The sequence below is a fragment of the Odocoileus virginianus genome, chromosome 27 (genome assembly GCF_023699985.2).
Source record: "Odocoileus virginianus isolate 20LAN1187 ecotype Illinois chromosome 27, Ovbor_1.2, whole genome shotgun sequence".
Lineage (NCBI taxonomy): Eukaryota > Metazoa > Chordata > Mammalia > Artiodactyla > Cervidae > Odocoileus > Odocoileus virginianus.
In genome coordinates, this window is record NC_069700.1 from 39,864,697 (window position 1) to 39,885,000 (window position 20,304).

Consider the following 20,304-nt stretch of genomic DNA (forward strand, 5'->3'; position numbering starts at 1 on the left):
TAGAGATGTTGGCAAATAAATCTGTGTGTGTGTGCTCCATGGGTTCTGTTTCTCTGGGGAACCCTAACCAGACTCACATTTACTGCATGTTCAGTCAGTTCAGTTCAGCTCAGTCGCTCAGTCATGTCTGACTCTTTGCGACCCATGAATCGCAGCATGCCAGGCCTCCCTGTCCATTACCAACTCCCGGAGTTTACTCAAACCCTTGTCCATCGAGTTGGTGATGCCATCCAGCCATCTCATCCTCTCATCCCCTTCTCCTCCTGCCCCCAATCCCTCCCAGCATCAGGGTCTTTACCAGTGAGTCAGCTCTTTGCATGAGGTGGCCAAAGTACTGGAATTTCAGCTTCAGCATCAGTCCCTCCAATGAACACCCAGGACTGATCTCCTTCAGGATGGACTGGTTGGATCTCCTTGCAGGCCAAGGGACTCTCGAGAGCCTTCTCCAACACCACAGTTCAAAAGCATCAATTCTTTGGTGCTCAGCTTTCTTCACAGTCCAACTCTCACATCCACACATGACTACTGGAAAAACCACAGCCTTGACTAGATGGACCTTTGTTGGCAAAGTAATGTCTCTGATTTTTAATATGCTATCTAGGTCGGTCATAACTTAACTTCCAAGGAGCAAGCATCTTTTAATTTCATGGCTGCAATCACCATCTGCAGTGATTTTGGAGCCCAAAAAATTAAAGTCTGACACTGTTTCCACTGTCTCCCCATCTATTTCCCATGAAGTGATGGGACCAGATGCCATGATCTTAAGTTTTCTGAATGTTAAGCTTTAAGCAAACTTTTTCACTCTCCTCTTTCACTTTCATCAAGAGGCTTTTTAGTTCATCTTCACTTTCTGCCGTAAGGGTGGTTTCATCTGCATATCTGAGGTTATTGCATGTTAGGGAAGCAAAAACACCTCAAATAATTCACATTTCACAATTTCTCAGAAGAGGAGACCCAGCAGGACCTTCCCCAGATCTCACCACGCAGAGTGCCCTGAGACAGTCACACCAGCTCTCACCACGCAGACTGCCCCGAGAGAGGCGTTTCACCTCTCTGACCTGCCCATAGTCTAAACGCAGGGACTCATACCCACTTCCTTGGATGCTAGACACTATTAAAATGAGACAAAGTGTGTAAAGCATCTAATACAATGCCTTCCTGACACCTGATACTCAATGCATTATTATAGCATCCTACAAGGAAAACATAAAAGGAAAGCCAGACAGAAAGTACTGAGAATGGCAGTATTTGTGATGACAGATAATTATATTACAAAAAGCATATCATTTTTAGGACTTGAAAACCTCCTCACCTCCTTTCACACTGATGGCTAAAATTCCAGCAATAAAGACTCATTCTCTTTTTAACCGAAGTGTAGCTGATTCACAATGTTGTGTTAGGTTCAGGTATCACAGCAAAGTGATTCAGCTATATAACACAAATATGTTCTTTTTAAGGTTCTTTTCTCTTACAGATTTTTGCAAGATATTGAGTATAGTTCCCTGTGCCATCCTCACTGGTTATCTCCTTTATATGCAATAATGTGGATCTGCTAACCTCAAACTCCTAATTGATTCCTCCCCCTCTTTCCCTGTTGGTAACCTTAGGCTTGTTTTCTATGTCTGTAATTCTGTTTCTGTTTCGTAAATAAATCAGTTGGTATCATATTTTCAGACTCCACAGATAAGTGATATCATATGATATTTATTTTTCTCTGGCTTACTTCACTTAGTATGATAATCTCTAGCTCTCTCATACTGCTGTGAACAGCATTATTTCACTCTCTTTCATGGCTGAGTAGTATTCCATTGTGTATATGTACCGCATTTTCTTTATCCATTCATCTGTTAATGGACATTTAGGTTGCTTCTATGTCTTGGCCAATGTAAATAGTGCTACACTGAAGGCTGGGGGGAATGTATCTTTTCAAATTATAGATTTCACCAAATATTTACCCAGGAGTGGGTTTACTGGGTCATATGGTAACTCTGAAGACTATTTATAAAATAAAGATTCATTATTTTAGTTTAAAGCTTTTTTATTTCTAATCCAGTTTCTCACATACAGGCAACAGTAAGTGATATCAGTCATTTACCCGTTAGTGTGACTAAGGGCATGAGAGTACATCCTGAAGGATATTTTGATAAAAGGAAGAGGTAACACAGAGGCTCTTAGAGGTAAAACAAACTGTCTGCATCATCATTTCCCCTAGAGCCATTGCTGACTCACAGAGACAGAGATTCAAGGGGCCAAAGGAGTACTAACAGAACTGCAGGCCGGCGTAATTCAGATCACAGCTAAAGAGAACCACTGCCTGGGGTACAAGCTCATAATTCAGATGTGACCATCCTCTCCTCTGTTTCCTTAGCTCAGGGCTCGGGCGCTCGCTGCCACTCTGCTGAAACAGAGACAGACGGCCTCGTCTTCCCTCCGCTTCCTGCCTCTCCAGGGAGAACGTGATCTCTCAGGCGCTGTGACAGAATCAGAAGATCTGCTTCCAAGCCTGGTGCCACAGCGTCTGAAATCCTCCTGCGAGGGCCTCACTTGTCAGTGTTCTCACTGTGACAGGCCTGCAAACTGCACGAACTTACAGGAGAGCTAATAAAAGGCATAAGGGCCTCCTAAGCTATTAGTAATGCAGGCAATCTCCCCCCAAAAAGAATGGTGCAGATCTCCTGAGAGCAATCAAAGCCACAGAGAAAAGGCAGAAAGGTGAAAAAAAGTAAAATTGTTCCCGATCTGGTGAATTCTCTGCCTCACTATAATAAAGCAGGAGGCCCACAGATCAGGGCTTCCACTCCCAGTTCAGCCACTTGCTGGCCACATGGCCTCGTTACATGTCTTGAGTCACAGCTTCTGAACCCTGGATTCCTCTTATACGACTGGGAACAGCACCTACCTCCCAGATTTGTTCCAGAAGAGGAATGTATGGTCCAAGGGCCTGAGGACAAAGCTGAGCAACAGGAGGAACAGATGAGGGACAGTACCATTTTAAAGAGCTCTGCCAACACAGCCGACTGGACAGAGCCCTACGGTCAGAGGTGTGCAGCCCAGGGCAAACTTCCAAAATGGGAGCTTTCTGGTCCTATCTTAGTTAGTGACTGAATTCAACCAGATCACTGAAACGGTCAGCGGGGGCACGCGTATAGCACATAGCAGGTACTGCAAAAACGAGAGCCTCGACGTTCTCACCCCAAGCCCCTCTACAGAATTCCCCACACAGAGGCCGGACTGAACTTTTAAAAAGCAGTCAGAATGCAGCCTGCCCATCCTCAGACCCCACCAGCGACGTCCCACTGCCCTCGGAGCGACCCCAAAGCCTGTGCTCCGGCCACACGGCCTCGCTGTCAGTCTTCAGCTTTCTGCTCAAATGTTTGTTTGTCTGTTTTGTCTTGTTTGGCCACACCCGGCGGCAGGAGAGATCTCATTTCCCGGACTAGGGATTGAAGCAGCGCTCCCTGCAGGGCAAGGGCAGAGTCTTAACCGCCAGGCCACCAAGGACGTCCAAATGGCATCTTTTTAGAGAAACTCTTTCCAAACAACCTGACACTGTAATACGCCCCCTGCTCCCATTCCTCACACTCCTGCCCACGGCCCCCCAGGCCGCCAACCTGCTTCAGTTTCCCCACGGCACCTGTCACCACCCGACACACTGTTCAGTCCACAAGCATCTGTGTGCTGTCTGTCTCCAAAACATGCTCCGTGAGCACAGGGGCTGTGTTTTCCTCTTGGTTCGCTCACCGGTTCCTGACCCAGTGACAAGCCCATAGCAGCTGCTCAGTCAGCACTTGTGAAATGGAAAGATAAACACTGCGTGGAATTTGCAAAAGCATCTGTCCTGCCCAACACTCAGGAAGGGCTCAGAAAACGCCCGTCTCTTCTCCCCGCTCCCACAGGCATCGCCTGCCAGACTTGCCCTGAAGCTTGACTTGGAAGAAGAGGTTCACAGCATCACTCACAACCCAGACTGAACTTTCTAACCACACAGCAGAAGTGAAACCACCCTCAGCAAGCTCACCGGGGAGGATTGGAGACCGAGGTCAGACAGAGTCCCAGGGGCTGGCGGGACCAGCCCCCTGCCCAACCTCACTACCCACCTGCCACGTGACTGTGGCTCAGCCCGGGACCTGCTATGAGCTTCGGTTTCCTAATCTGCAGAGAGACCACCTCCTAGGGCTGCTGCTGGGACGAAGTGAGCACATGCCTGGAAGTGCTGACGAAACACCAGCTCCCGTTATGATCATCAGTTAGCACCAGTGAAGATGCTGTCAGTGTGAAAGGTATTCGCGTCTTCACAGTTTCTATTCTTAGATGGTTTCACTTATTTATGCTTAACTCTGGAGCTAATGGAGTCCCCAGATTTTAGGCGGATCTAAAAACAGGAAATAGTGATAGTCTTTTGCTTATAAAAAGCAGCATTCTCATTTCAGCAGCCATTTTTCACTTCCCTAGGATCCTGAAACATCTACATCTCAGACTTCCTGATTCTTGAAACTAACAAGGTAAGTTTGCCCCGAGTCATAGTGATTACATGTATTCTAGAAATAAATTTAAGACATCTGTGATGTCCGCTCAATACTCCCATTAAGACGGAGGGTTTTTTAAGACTTCTTATTTCTTGGCTCCGGCGGGTCTGTGCGGCACACAGGAGATCTCTAGCTGGAGCGCGCAGGCTTCCCGTGCTGGAGGCTTCTCTTGTCTTGGGCACAGGCTCCAGGCACCTGGCTTCAGCAGTGGTGACATGTGGGCTCACAGGCTGAGCTGCTCCACGGCACGTGGGAGCTTCCCGGACCAGGCCTGGAACCGGTCTCCCACGCATTGCAAGGCAGATTCTTAACCACTGGACCATGCGGAAAGGCCTAGTATAGAGTTCTTTAAGGTAAGTTATCTGGATTTTCTAAATTAATTTCAAACATAGGGACTCAGTTCATTTTATAAAACATAATATACATTTTTAAAATTTTATCGATATAAAGAATTTGAAATGTTTAGCTAAACCGGGCATATAAACCTAGAAACACTACAATACAAAAGAGAGTAACTTCAACTAGAAGGTTCTGCCTTGGGTGAGTCTGAAAGTCACAGGATACATCTGCGACTGCAGATGCATCTGGCATCTCTGGCCACTTTCCTGGGCCCTGCATGGCAGCAAAGACCCCAAGACAGAGGGAGCTTAGACTTCTATTCAGATGGACGCTCTCCAAGGGATTCTGTGGCTGGAGGAAGGGATCAAGGAGAGGGAAGTTTGGAGACCAGGCGGGAACACACATGAAGAGAACTGCAACCCACTCGCAGGGCGCCGATGATGAACCAGCCACGCGCTGTGCAAAGCCCACGCCCCTAACCCTCTCTCCCTGGGCTGACACTAGAGGCTTCGGGAGCAACGGCTGGTGGGCAAGGGAGAAAACGGAGAAGGCAGAGACAGGAAGCCAGTTATGTCCTTTGCCACTTCCACCTGCATCTGCTTCAAGCTGAGTGCAGAGAGGAGCACTGGATCTGAAGCTCTGATAACACACAAGACCAGACTGCGCTATATTGCTATATTGTTATATTGTTACGAGTCTGCGCTCAAATCTTTGATGTTTGAAAGTGATCCAAGGACTTCTGTAATAGGGAAGAACCTTTTTGTTCTATTACCGGTTAATCACCAAAGGGATATTGTCTATAAGCTTAAATTATACGCAATGGTCCATCTCTGGGAACTCTGCCTCCAAGGTAATGAACATTAAGCAGAAATACCTTTTTTAGCTCACATGCAATGTCCAGACCACAGGAACGGAGAAATTAACATCCCCTGTGGAGACCCACCAGAACCAGGAAATGTTTGACCCTACCCTGTCCCTGAATTCTAACTCAGGCAGGACAGTTCTCTGGGACATGAATCCACCATCTTCTTAGCTTGCTGACTTTTAAATAAAGCTGCTATTCCTTGCAGTTTGCCTTAGCTTGTCCTTGCTATTCCTTGCCCCAACAACTTTCTTGATTTACTGGCTTGTTACGTGGTAAGCAGTATGACCCTGGACTCAGTAACACTGTCCATTATCTAAGAGTGACCGGAAAAGTTGTGCAGTCTGTCTTGAGTTTTTCTCTGGGGGCAGAAATAGAGATTGGTGAAAAAGAATAAATCTGATTTCTCTTCCCACCCTAATCAATAAATAGATTGCACACAAAAATAGTGCTCTGTAGCTCTCCTCCCCCTCTTCCCATATGCAACCAGCTTCAACTCTGTTTTTTACGGCATTCGTCTCTATAGTTCTAAACGATATGCACATGGTAGTATCTCTATATTCAACGATTTTAGATATTATCTACTGAATTCCAGTTATGGTAGACAAAGATTATACCATGGTTACATACCTTTCACTTGAAGCCATATATCTAGTGATTTCATGGTTAATTTCATGCTAATACTATTCACTGCTGAGTCAGGCAGTATATCACAATTAGATTTCCTTGCATAATCAAAATTTCATTTTTCTTAGAATTAATAATTGCTTCATTTCTTCCTCTTGTCTTCATTTAAATCTCTGATTCCTGACACCTGCAAGACGCTCATCTCAACACCCATTTTCAGTATGGTCAAATCTGCCCTGTTTTTATTCCTAGAGAAGTCTTTTCTGGAGCCGTCCACCCTTCTACTCCATCTCAGCTGCCTGCCCCCAGGTCTGCTGTATAGATGATGCTGGGCCATCCTTTGTCATCATCTTCTGATCCTCTTCATCTCTCACTGACCTTCCTATTGGGAGCTAAGTGACGCGCTCTTAGAACACCCGTACCCAACTATGTTGTAACAACTTTGTCCATGGTCCACGAGACCTGAAGGTCCTTGAAATAGGAGCATCATGTCACCCACCTCTGTGACCCCAGGATCCTATCCAGCTGGAGCTCTATCAATACCCAGGATGTCAACGCTATGTGCCAAGCACTGTTCCGAGCACAATGAAAAGATGATGCTCACAGGAACGTGATGAAGTCACAGTGCCCATCTACAGCTGAGGAATCAAGCCCACTGGAAGCAGATAAGGTCACAGCACCCAGGGCCCTGAGCGAGGAGTGCTGAGTCCAGAACTGAGACTCACACAGGCGGGTGGCTCCAGAAAACACTCTCGGCCTCTCCATCGGCCTGCTTATGCTGCAGAAGAGCTGGTCTTAACTCAAGAAAAATTAAACTGGGCCCAGCCTGCTGATAAACCAGGTGCAGTTATCGCATATGACACACCAATGTTCAAACTTCTGCTCCCAGGATGAACAGATGAATTTCAAAAAGGTAGCAAGAAAGGTGCTTTTGGATATATCAATGTAAACCACAATCTTAACTTGGCTTTTCTCCACAATCACTGAGCCTATGATTTTCCTTTTCTCTACTCCTCCTCTCCCTGATTTCTCACCTCCCAGCTTTCTCTTATTCCCTGATGACTCAGCAATAACCATTCAGAAAAAAAGGAGATCAGAGGTTCATTATCAAAAATTTGTTGAAATTCCAGAGTTCCCAAGGGCAGAGCCTTAGAACACAAAGCCCAGTTTCCTTCTTCTAAGGGGACATGATTCCTCTCAGAATTTTATTAAAGTATAGTTGATGTATAATGTTGTGTTAATTTCTGCTACATAGAAAAATGACTCGGTTCCACATACATATTCTTTTTCATATTCTTTTCCATCATGGTTTATCACGGGATATTGAATATAGTTCCCACTCTCATTATTAAAGTCAGAGCAGAGACAAGACTACACTGAAGCCCTGACCTTTTGTAAAGACAGCTTTCACATGTTTCAAAGAAATCAGTGCTGTTCTGTTTTCCAACTTACCTGGCTCCACAAGTAGTGAGAGATTTTTAAGTATCAGCTAATAGGGACTTCTCTGCTGGTCCAGTGGTTAAGAATTCACCTTGCAATGCAAGGGATGTGCTTGATCTCTGGTCAGGGAACTAAGACCCCACAGGCCCGGGAGCAACTAAGCGCAGGCACTGCAACTACTGAGGCCAGATGCTCCGAAGCCTCAAGCAGAGGGTCCCCACAACATAAGGGAAGATCCCGCGCGACGCAAGGGACACCCCATGAGCAGCCAAACAAATAAGGAAACATTGTAAAAACAGAATACCAGCCAATTCGCACCGCTTATCTGTTTTACGTATGGCAACTTAAATGTTTCAATGCTATTCTCTCAAATCATCCCACCCCTGCCTTCTCCCACGGAGTCCAAAAGTCTGTTCTTTACTTCTGTGTCTCCTTTGCTGCCCTAGATGTAGGACTGTCGGCACCATCTTTCCAAATTCTATACATATGCGTTAATATACAGTATTTGTCTTTCTCTTTCTGACTTACTTCACTCCATATAATAAAATCTGGTGCTCTGGGACAACCTAGAGGGATAAGGGGGGAGGGAGGTGGGAGGGGGATTCAGGATGGTGGGGGGACACATATATACCCATGGCCGATTCATGCTGATCTATGGCAAAAACCATCACGATATTGTAAAGCAATTATCCTCCAACTAAACTAATTAACTTAAAAAATATTAAATTAAAGAAATATCAGCTAATATACTCATACAATGCCAAGCAATATAAAATACTCTCTCACTCAAAGTTACATACACCCAGGGAGATAAAAAAGAACCAGTGAAAATAACTAAGAATATAAAGCAAACACTAAGTAACTCCCAGATGAATCACAACACCTGACACCAAGCTGACTCATCACCCCACTGTGCCTCCACCTTCAGGTCCAACAGTTTATTTCTACATTAAGAAAGGAAGCACTCAGGGTTTAGGAACCGGCTATGGACCACAGAAGTCTGAAACTCTCCAAGCATCCTCAGTCTTTTACTCCTGAGAACAGAAGGTTGTCACTGTTCAGTCACTAAGCCGTGCCCGACTCTTTGCCACCCTGCGGACTGCAGCATGCTAGATCCTGCCATGCCAGCTTCCTGTCCTTCACCGTCTCCCGAGGTTTGCTCAAATTCATGTCCATCGAGTTGGTGATGCTATCTAAGCATCTCAAAAGCAGATCAACAATCAGATATCTAATTCTCATGATTTTTTTAATTGGTGATATTCACAAATTTCTGTAATTTGCCATCAGTGGAAGAAATAAAGTTTGGTTCACACTTTATTACATAAATAGGAGGCTAATCTTCTGTTTCACAAAGACAAAAGAAAAAGCATCAAATAAAAGGATGGAAAAGGTGCCAACAATGAATGACTTTCCTGACATCTCTTCTCTAAAACTCCCAAGAGTTCAATGAGCATGTTGAACCCCACTTGAAAGTATATGTTCAGTTTGAATGGATAATTTTTGTCCTTCTGAACTCCTGAGACAAAGGCTGACACTCAATAATGTTTAACCTTCTGGGAACGCAGGAGGAGGAAAGGCTGAGAGTGAATTGTCACAACTGATTATTATCACGGTTCAAGGGAAATGGTTACTCTGACAACTAAGAAAAAGGAGCTCATTTTCAACACTTATGCTGCCTGTTTAAAAAGAATTACTTTTCTGCAGCTACAAGTCATTAACAGCATGAGAGCACACATCCTGTGAGGTCTCCATTGCTTCTTAAAGATCCAAGCTTAGCTGTCCAGTTTAGTAAATGTAAACGGTGGCAAAGCAGCTAAAAATTATAGTCCATTCTCAATTATCCATGCCCATTTCTAATAGGGCTAAATAAAATTCACAGACAATTCTAAAGCACCCCAGCTAGTAAGACTTTCAAGCAGTCTTAAGTAAGCTTTAAAGCGAACTGGAAACATGTTGGTCATCAGCTCATGGCCCTATTTAGTAACAGAAAATACAAGTATGAGCAGCGAAATGAAAGCAATAACATTCCTCCGGAAAACCATCTCCTGAGCCCAGTCACTTAATGGAATGTGATGTCAATATTATTAACTCAAATCGATTAGGCAACTCGCATTTCAGCCCTCATCAAAATTTCATGATCTCTGTGAGATGTAAAGTGCAATTTGCTAGAGTAAAGTAGTGCTGAAATGGAGGAACTCCATTACTATGAGAAGACTGTAAGATTAGATATCATTTGAGTTTCAGCAAGACAAAGTCACGCCATGTGATGGCATGATGCCTTCAGGTCAGTTTTGCTTCAGTAATAATTCCAGTTTCATCAATAAATCTACAAAGAAGCAGAAAAGCAGTCTCAGGGAGAAATCAGTTTTTAGACGTGACAATTAAAGAATATGCCTATATAACTGACTCATCTGTTTTACAGTATTTATTTAAATTTTAAATAATAAACACACTTTTCCCCACCATTCACCAATAAGGCTTCATAAAATGCTCCAAGTGAAAATAAATAAGCAAACTGTCCTTTGTTAAGAGAAAAAATAAAATACATGAACAGATACCCATGGGAATATAGCTCCCTTCTGTCTTTCTGAAAACATTTTAATAGCAAATATATGAATATGAAAAAGAATATGTATATAATATGTATAACTGAATCACCATGCTGCACACTACAAACTGATAAAAGATTACAAATCAACTATAATTTTAAAAATTTAAGTAAATATCCAAAATATGGAAACAATATTAACAAAAATTTAGGCTCTATGGAAAACAAAACCCAGAAGAAGGCCTAGATGAAGCAAAGTGTTAACAAGGTAAATTTTGAACAAAGATATGTGTGGTTTTATTGTTTTTCATTGTGAAAAGTTTCAAGCTTCTACAATAATAGAAAAATAAAGAGCTACCATCTGTATACACCCAGCTTCAACAATCATCATCATTTGGATCAGCATCGTTTAGAAGAGAATCACACTCACATTTCCTCCCCTCCTCCCCCTACTGGATTATTCTGAAGCAAACTCCTGAGCAAACCCCAGAGATCTTGTTTCATTACTAACTATGATATCAATAGTATAAATCTCTAAAAGATAATGACTGTTTGAACAAAACCATAGACCCCTTATCAATGTAAATATTAATGTGTTTCTTAATACCATCAAATATCCCATCAGTCCATTTTCTCAAGGGTCCTTTTTTCATTTGATTTGTTTATTCAAACAAGGCTTATATCTTACATTGGGTGGATAGGTCTCCTAAACCTCTTTTAATCTGTAGATTATCCCTCCCACTTTTTATTCCTTATAATTAATCTGCTGAGGAAATTGGAGTGCCTGCCCCAGAGCTCCCCCGAGTCTGGATTTTGCTGACTGCGTCTTCAGCATGTCACCGGACACACAGCTCCGCCACATGCTCCCTGCAAGCCTGTCTGATCCACAGTGGTGCTGGTCCTTCCACCAGTAGGCACTGGAGGGCTCCCCTCAGGGTGAGCATCACTGATGAGCACCCTCTGGGTCATCGTTCATCAGTGTCGACAAAGTGGTGACAGCTAATTCCACCAGTCCTCCCCTCCACAACCACACGGTTACCGGGCAGAATAATTCTTATGCAAAGACATGACAATGCTTAATTCTTCCCCTTTACTATTTTCCGGAAAAGTGAGTCAGTTCACTTAGCATTCTCCAAAGGTCAGCAATAAGGGCTTGGGTTTTTTTTTAAATATCATATATCATGGATTTTAGATACACTGATGTGACTCAATCTATTGTGATCATTATCCTCATTTACCAGGCAAGCAGAAGCCTCTCCAAGTTTAACATTGCTTCGATACAGTACTGAATCTCCAAAGAACCTCTCCTGGTTCTTTTGACAAGACTACAGTCATCTTTGATGCTTTCTTGTCTTCTGGTTTGACAAGATGTACTAGGCTTTGTGAAGTCTGGAAACAGGTACTAATACTTCACATGCGTTTTAATGTAATATTAATAAACCACATATCACATACTCTCCTATGGTTTCAGACTTGGTAGCCACTGTGTATATGAAGCATGTTTGTCTGGTCGCTCAGACAGCAAAGAATCCGCCTGCAGTGTGGTAGACCTAGGTTTGATCCCTGGGTCGGGAAGATGCCCTGGAGAAGGGAACGGCAACCCACTCCAGTATTCTTGCCTGGAGAATCCCATGGACAGAGGAGAGGAGCCTGGTGGGCTACAGTCCATGGGGTCGCAAGAGTCGGACAGGACTGAGAGACTTTCACACAGATGTATATTAAAGGAGACTAACAGGTCAGTTCAGTGACAACTAAATGCACAATGAGATCCCGGATAGAAAAAAAGAAGGCCAACATTGGAACAACCCGCAAATCTGAACATGGATACATGCTAGACAACAGTATTGAATCAATGTTAAAATTCCTGAATTTGATAACTGCAATGTAATATGTAAGAGAAAGTCCTGATTCTTAGGTGATACAAACTTAAAGTGTTTCGGAATGAAGAGTTATGATGTTTGCCACTTCCCCAAATTATTCCCAAAAATGTGTGTATGTGTACAGAGAAATTAAATGGCAAAATACTGATGATCTAGATGAAGATAACAGTTATTGCTGTTGAACTCATAAGTTTGAAATTTCAAAAAATAAGGAATTGAAGATAAAAGGCAAAAAAAAAAAAAAAAAATGTACCAGGCTCATCCTTCCTTTCTCGTTGCAGGCCTGGAATTAGCCGTGTCTCCGAGTGCTGCCAAGCGCCCTCAGCCTGTCCTTCCACCCAGCCCTTGACCCCACTGACTCACGGCGGCCCTTCACGGCACTCTCCTGGGTTGCCCTGGCCTCCTCACACCAGAACCTGGGATTAACCCAAGTGAGGCAGCAGGCCGGCTTCCAGGGGAGACCACGCTGCTGCGACCAGGCCTAGAGCCAGCCCCCGCCCCGCCTGCACCCACTCACCCCGCCCCCCGGGCACGCCCCCTCGATGCATCACTCACAAGGGGAGGAGCCAGCCTGAGTCTGACACAACTGGACACGGCCTGGGCTTCTTTCCACAAGGAACAATGCAGGGGGGGCTTCCCTGGGGGTCCAGCGGTTACAACCCCATGCTCCCAAGGCAGGAAACAAGGTTTAATCCCTGGTTAGCGAGCTAGATCCCGTAAACCACAACTGAAGATTCTGCATGCAGCAACCCAGACCCACTGAAGCCAAAGAAATCACGAAATTTAAGAGAAAAGGCAATGACACAGGGCATTCCCCAGCGGCCCAGTGTTTAGGACTCTGCCCTTCCACTGCAGGGGACGTGGCTTCCACCCCTGGTCAGGGAAGGAAGATCCTACAGGATGCGCGGCACAGCCCACCCCCTCAATTCCCAAAAATAAATAATAAAAATCCACCAATTAAAAAGGAAATGACACCAGGTATGACGGCCTTACCATTATCTTGTAACAACCTACAATAATCTGCAAAAATACTGAATCACTATACAGTATGCCTGAAACTAATATAACCTTGTGATTTAACTATACTTCACGTTTAAAAATGAATTAATTTTTTAAAAGAAATGTCATTAAGATACCATAACACAGGCCATTTCTGCTGGATTGGTCACTATTTCTAGTTCCGTCCAGTGGGTGGAGCCAGGGAACTTTTTTTTTTTTTAATGAGAAAACCTCACTATGAGTTCAAACTGACATTTCCAATTAAATTTTGAGATTAAAGGGATTTATTTAACTTCTCCAACTTGGCACCTGCATTTCTTCTCCCTCCCAACTGAAAATCCTGGCTCTGAAAAAATCAACATATCTATTTGCTAAAAAAAGTTTCTGAAGTTTTTTGACACAAGAAAAAAAAAAATCGCTTTCTGCCCGTGGACGCCACCGAGAAAGCATTGTTGAAGACTTCCCCGCCTCCACTGCTGTCATGTCTAAGTCAAAGTCTCCCAAAGAGCCGGAACAGCTGCGGAAGCTCTTCATCGGAGGATTGAGCTTTGAAACAACTGATGAGAGTCTGAGCAGCCATTTTGAGCAATGGGGAACTCTCACAGACTGTGTGGTGATGAGGGATCCAAACACCACGCGCTCCAGAGGCTTCGGGTTTGTCACATACGCCGCGGTGGAGGAGGTGGATGCGGCCATGAATGCAAGGCCACACAAGGTGGACGGAAGAGATGTGGAACCAAAGAGGGCCGTGTCAAGAGAAGATTCTCAAAGACCTGGTGCCCACTTAACTGTGAAAAAGATTTTTGTTGGTGGCATTAAAGAAGACACTGAAGAACATCACCTGAGAGATTATTTTGAACAGTATGGAAAAACTGAAGTAATTGAAATCATGACTGACCGAGGCAGTGGCAAAAAGAGAGGGTTTGCTTTTGTAACCTTTGATGACCATGACTCTGTAGACAAGATTGTCATTCAGAAATACCACACTGTGAATGGCCACAACTGTGAAGTGAGAAAAGCCCTGTCTAAGCAAGAGATGGCTAGTGCTTCATCCAGCCAGAGAGGTCGAAGTGGTTCTGGAAACTTTGGTGGTGGTCGTGGAGGTGGTTTTGGTGGGAATGACAACTTTGGTCGTGGAGGAAACTTCAGTGGTCGAGGTGGCTTTGGTGGCAGCCGTGGTGGTGGCGGATATGGTGGCAGTGGGGATGGGTATAACGGATTTGGTAATGACGGAAGCAATTTTGGAGGTGGCGGAAGCTACAATGATTTTGGCAATTACAACAATCAATCTTCAAATTTTGGACCCATGAAAGGAGGAAACTTTGGAGGCAGAAGTTCTGGCCCCTATGGTGGTGGAGGCCAATACTTTGCCAAACCACGAAACCAAGGTGGCTATGGTGGTTCCAGCAGCAGCAGCTATGGCAGTGGCAGAAGGTTTTAATTACTGCCAGGAAACAAAGCTTAGCAGGAGAGGAGAGCCAGAGAAGTGACAGGGAAGCTACAGGTTACAACAGATTTGTGAACTCAGCCACGCACAGTGGTGGCAGGGCCTAGCTGCTACAAAGAAGACATGTTTTAGACAATACTCATGTGTATGGGCAAAAAACTCGAGGACTGTACTTGTGACTAATTGTATAACAGGTTATTTTAGTTTCTGTTCTGTGGAAAGTGTAAAGCATTCCAACAAAGGGTTTTAATGTAGATTTTTTTTTTTGCACCCATGCTGTTGATTGCTAAATGTAATAGTCTGATCATGATGCTGAATAAATGTCTTTTTTTTTTTTTTAATGTGCTGTGTAAAGTTAGTCTACTCTGAAGCCATTTTGGTAAACTACCCCAACAGTGTGAAGTTAGAATTCCTTCAGGGTGATGCCAGGTTCCATTTGAAATTTATTTACAACCTGCTTGGTGGAGAAGCTGTTGTCTTCAGAACCTTGGTGTAGTTGAACTGACAGTTACTGTGTTGTGACCTGGAGTTCACCATTAAAAGGGTCACCCATGCAAAGTCATGGAGGTTTTTTTTTTTTTTGGTTATTAATGATTGTTGGCACATCCTATGCAATATATCTAAATTGAATTATGGTACCAGATAAAAGTTATAGATGGGAATGAAGCTTGTGTATCATCCATTATCATGTGTAATCAATAAAAGATTTAATACCCTCTTAAAAAAAATCAATCATAAAATATTTATTACAACATTTTGACTTGAAAAGCAAGTTTACATTGTTTAGATAAAACTTGCTTATTGCAGAGTGTAACATTTTAATTCATGCAAATGTGTTATACAATAGCCCTTAAAACCTCAACTAAGACTTTATACGCAAAGGAGTTTCTAATCAGCTTCTCTTGCCTCTTGACAAGTAGCCCACAGTCATGACCACATCAGGTGTACAAGGATAGGTCCTTCAATTAGTAAGTGAGGGCTTTCTCTGCATCTGCTACTTGTAATTACCTCTTATTTACCTTGTGCCTCTCATACTCCACCATTGTTTCATTTAAAATAAGCTAAATGTATCTTCTCTGATGTTCTTATCACTTGGGCCCTTCTCCTCTGAACCTTTATTGTGATTCTGCCTCTGTGCCTGCAACTGCTGTTTAAACCCAATTTCCTTTTAATTGCAATAAAATACATAAAAGATACACTCTACCACCTTTTAAAATATATATCTGGCTGTGTCAGGCCTTAGCTGCAGCATGTGGGATCTTCCCTTGTGACGCAGACTCTAGTTGGGTTGTAGGCTCAGCAGCGGTGGTGTGTGAGCTTAGTTGCTGGTGGCATATGGGATCTTAGTTTCCCAAGCAGGGGTCAAATCTGCATCCCCCACACTGCAAAGCAGATTCTTACCACTGGACCACCAGGGAAGTCCCAACTCTATGATCTCAACCTTTCAAAGTTCAGTATTACCAAGCCCAGTCACCTTGCTGAGCACCCAATCTCCAAACTCTTTTAGTTTTAAAAATTAAAATGCCACACTCCTGAAACACTCCCCATACCCTCCTCCCCTCAACCCCAGCTACCACCATTCTACTTTCTGTCTCTATGATTCTGCTACTCTAGAACCTCACAGAAGTGGAATCGCATAGTATTTGTCCTTTGGTGACTGTCATTTCACTTAGCATATTGTCCTCAAGGTCCATCCACGTTGCAGCAGGTCAGACTTTCCTTCCTCATTAAGGCTGAACAATATTTCATGGTATGTATACATCATATTTTATTTATATATTAAGCCATAAAAGGACAGCTGGGGTGCTTCTATCTTTTGGATAGCATAAGTAACACTACTGTCAACACCGGCATGCAAACATCCCTTCGAGACCTTGCTTTCAGCTCTTCTGGGCATACATACCAGACATACATACCCAGCTCTTCTGGGTGGCTCAACAGTAAAGAAACCACCTGCCAACGCAAGAGACCTAGGTTTGATCTCTGGGTGGGGAAGATCCCCTGGACAAGGAAATGGCAACCAACGCCCGTATTCTTGCCTGGAAAATTCCATGGACAGAGGAGCCTGGTGGGCTACAGTCCATGGGGTCGCAGAAGAGTCAGACATGGCTTAGCAACTAAACAACAAAGACATCCAGAAGTGGGATTGCTGGACCTTACAATTTCCATTTCTAATTTTTTGAGGAACTGCCATACTGTTTCCCAGAGCAGCTGCACTGTTTCACGTTCCCAGGAACAGTACACAAGAGTGCTTAAAGTCCATTTTAACACGAGGTTAACTGAGGTACATGGTCTTCACCCATGAGGGGGATGCCGAGCTGCACGGAGTGGGGGTCAGTGATGACAGGTCGAGGCTACTCCCCAGCACCAGGGCTGATGAGCCACATGAAATCCGAGCAGGAAGTGTGGAGGCTGCTGCATGGACTTGGGAATATTGGACAAGAGCAGACTTGCCCACACACTGGTACCCTGCGGTGGCCACACAGATAGCATGGTGGCATGCTCTCAAAGACACACAGTTACTCTTCCAGGGTGAGAAATGTGTAATTCCTCCAGTCTACTGGAATCTATGTTTCTGAATCCTAGGTGAAATTTCTCAGCTGACCCCAAGAGTTCTCAGAGCTGAAGCTCTCCCTAACAGACGGCAAGGACAAGGGATGTCAGAAACACTTCCATCTAAACTGACGACCTGGGTCAGTCCTAACTCTCTGAGCTGTCAGACTGGGGGTTCGCCCAAGGTAAAAACTGCTTGTGCAGATTCAATGAGATATTCATTAATATGAACACACTTTTTAAAACATGGAGTGTGAAAAAAAATGCACAACCTGAACATTGAGGGCTGCGTTATAACTCAGTGGACAAGACTGAGGACTTAAGGCCGGGACACAACAGCGGAAGGACTGCTCTGAAGAAGCAAGGGAGGGGCCAGGATATCCAGGAGTTTCTGCAACAAAGATCAGCTGCACGGAACAGCAAAAGGTGACTGCCAATTAAAGAAAGCCAGACATCTCAAGTTAATGAATTTAGTGCTTTGCTATGTATGGGAAGGTGCAAGAGTCTGGGCTCACTGAAACCATCCCTTTGATCTGCACCTCAGCTGTCTGGGGCCAGAATCCTGCCATCTTCACCCTGGGTCTCCTCAGAGACGCTGCTGCGGTGGGCATGGGGTCTCCTCAGAGGTCCTGCTGCAGGGGGCAGGGGGCTGCAACAGCTGATAGTTGATGGCAAGCACCCTGTCTTCCCCCCGAGTTCCCTCAGGGCTCACCATCGTAATGCGCATGGCTGGATGACTGAAACACCCTCTGCTCAGTACCATGGCAGGCAGCATTCTTCATTCACAAGAGTTACTGCAAAGCAGTAGTTCTCCTGAAATATCACTATCGTTTCCAGAACTGATCTCTCCTCTCCCAAGGCACAAACTAAATTTGGTTCGACTATGGCCCACTGCTCAATTTCCATAGTTGGATTTTCTTGTTAACCGCAATCCCCACCACACAACTGGAGGAAGGAAAAGATAAAAAAACAAAAACGAAGAGGCACTACCAAGAGAGATCAGATGGATCCGTGCCGCTCACCAGGAGGGGGCAGAGAGGAGCATAACAGTGATACTGGGGAAACCTGAGGACTGGGCCGGAGAAAAAAGGTCCAGAGAGATGGATTCGTGACCCAGAAAAGAAACTGCACTTTGATTCCCAAGTGGGATGAACTGGCTACAAACCCAAGCCATCAGACCACGGGAGGCCTCCTCACTGAGGCCCTGGACGAGCTCCAGGTCTTTCCCAGTTTGATTTCTCAAGAACGGAGGGGACCCAGAGCTGCAGGAGTGCTGCTTTAGCATCTTCATGGACGGCACCGCTATAACCCACAGCATTCAGGCCAAGATCAAGAGGGCACCGCAGGCAAAGGCCAACGTCACACATCAAATAGAACTCCAAAGGAAGCTCTAAGTGTGTCCTTTAAAATAAAGAAATCTATACCCATCTTGCTGGAACAATTTAACAATCATTCTGGTTAGAAGGAAAGATTTTTCTGGTTAAACGCAGAGTAATCAACTAGACCATCTCTGAAGGCAAGGTCTTTTCAGCTCTTTGATCCACCACTGTCCATGAAAACTTTAAAGGCACAAGTGGCTATCTAAAGTTTTTCTGGAAAAGGAAGACTAAAGAAAATAATTAAGAAAATAAAAAATGGGGACTTCCCAGGTGGACCAATGGTTAAAAATCTGCCTTGCAACGTGGGGGACAGAGGTTGACCCCTGATCGGAGAACAAAGATCCCACATGCCCTGGAGCAACTAAGCCTGTCCAACACAACTACTGTGCCCAAGTACCACAACTACTAAGCCCAAGTACCACAGCTACTGAGCCCAAGTACAAGTACTGAGCCTAAGTACCACAACTAGAGGTTCATGGGCCACAGAGAAAGATCCCGCCTGCTGCAACTAAGACCCAACATGGCCAGAACAATGCATAAATATTTTTTAAAATAACAATAAAAAACTTTCTAATTTAAAAAATGTCTATAAGCTTTCTTTGCCTGGAATTTAAAGAATTCAAACATTTAAGACAAGGGATGATGCTGAGTACAAGATGAACAGAATGGCCACAGGCCTTGCTGCCATCAAAATACTGATGTCAGAAAGAATCAGCAGGTAGAAGAATGTGCTTATTTCTCCCCAAGCAGAGCACGTGAATCCCGTCACCAGGCTCATCTTGGTCTCAAGAGTTGCTTGAGAAATTAAACTTTATCTATATCAGCACCATTCACTTATATAGACCATCTACCCTGCAAGTTCCAGGGCACTAATTATTCTTATACCTACTGACAGTAAATTTATAATAAATGAAATCTTTGGTAGAGTCCTGTAAGGGGTAACAATGAGCAAAGACTCAGTAAGCTGAATGGATATTAGTCCACAAAATCCTTCCGAAGCAGTCAGCAGAAGAAAGTTGACTTTATTCATTCAATGCATTCTCTAGAACTCCAAAGAGGAAACGGAAACAAACATTTCCTCTAGGAGCTCTGTGTCTGCCAATTAATTAAGCCAAAGGAAGGTGTGAGCTATAAGGAAGCCTTCCCCACAAAGAGCAGTGTCCTGAGGTTATGCAAATAAAGCTACAGGGGGCTCCACCCGGGGAAAGGAGAGGAAAAGGGAAGACCGCCTTAGTCTCCAAGCAGGAAAGGGAGAGAGAAACATCCTACATTCTCAGTGAGATCTCGGAGGTCTGGCTAGTCTTTGCTACACAGCAGCGAGCTCCCAATTACAAAGATGACCTGATATCCTGTTAATATTAACTTAAAGAAAATAAAAACAATGCAATGTTCCAAAGTATCTTGCACTCTTACAATCACCCAAGCTGCAAAGAAAAAAAATGGAAAATTTCTCCAAGACTTGAAAACAAAATCCAACGAGAAGGAAGAGTGAGGTCAAGGAAGTGTTCTGGTAGGAGAAAGGGCCGGGCTGGGAGGGGAAATCTGCCTGCCTGGGAAATCCTTTCCAGGTCCTACCTGAGATGCCTTTTCTGGGCCGAATACACACAACCTTCAATGAAAGTCAAGAGCCCTGGACCCACCTCTGCCTAAGACATTTGTAATTTTTTTCTTTTCCTTCTTTTTTTTTTTTTTTTTTTTTTTTGT

At 44.2% G+C, this 20,304-nt stretch overlaps 2 protein-coding genes and 1 long non-coding RNA gene across 9 annotated transcripts in view; 2 read left to right on the plus strand and 1 right to left on the minus strand.

Annotated features, from left to right (window-relative positions):
• DST (dystonin) overlaps positions 1-20,304 on the minus strand; it is a 513,682-nt gene that overhangs the window by 427,047 nt on the left and 66,331 nt on the right. The window lies entirely within an intron of this gene.
• LOC139031468 (uncharacterized) lies at positions 3,855-7,584 on the plus strand. The gene is made up of 3 exons (XR_011483970.1): positions 3,855-4,280; positions 4,453-4,502; positions 4,711-7,584. It is a non-coding gene; the product is annotated as an uncharacterized lncRNA (long non-coding RNA).
• Positions 13,688-15,230, plus strand: LOC139031469 (heterogeneous nuclear ribonucleoprotein A1-like). Its single transcript, XM_070456702.1, has one exon. The coding sequence runs from the start codon at positions 13,703-13,705 to the stop codon at positions 14,660-14,662; it is 960 nt and encodes a 319-aa protein (XP_070312803.1). The 5' UTR covers positions 13,688-13,702; the 3' UTR covers positions 14,663-15,230.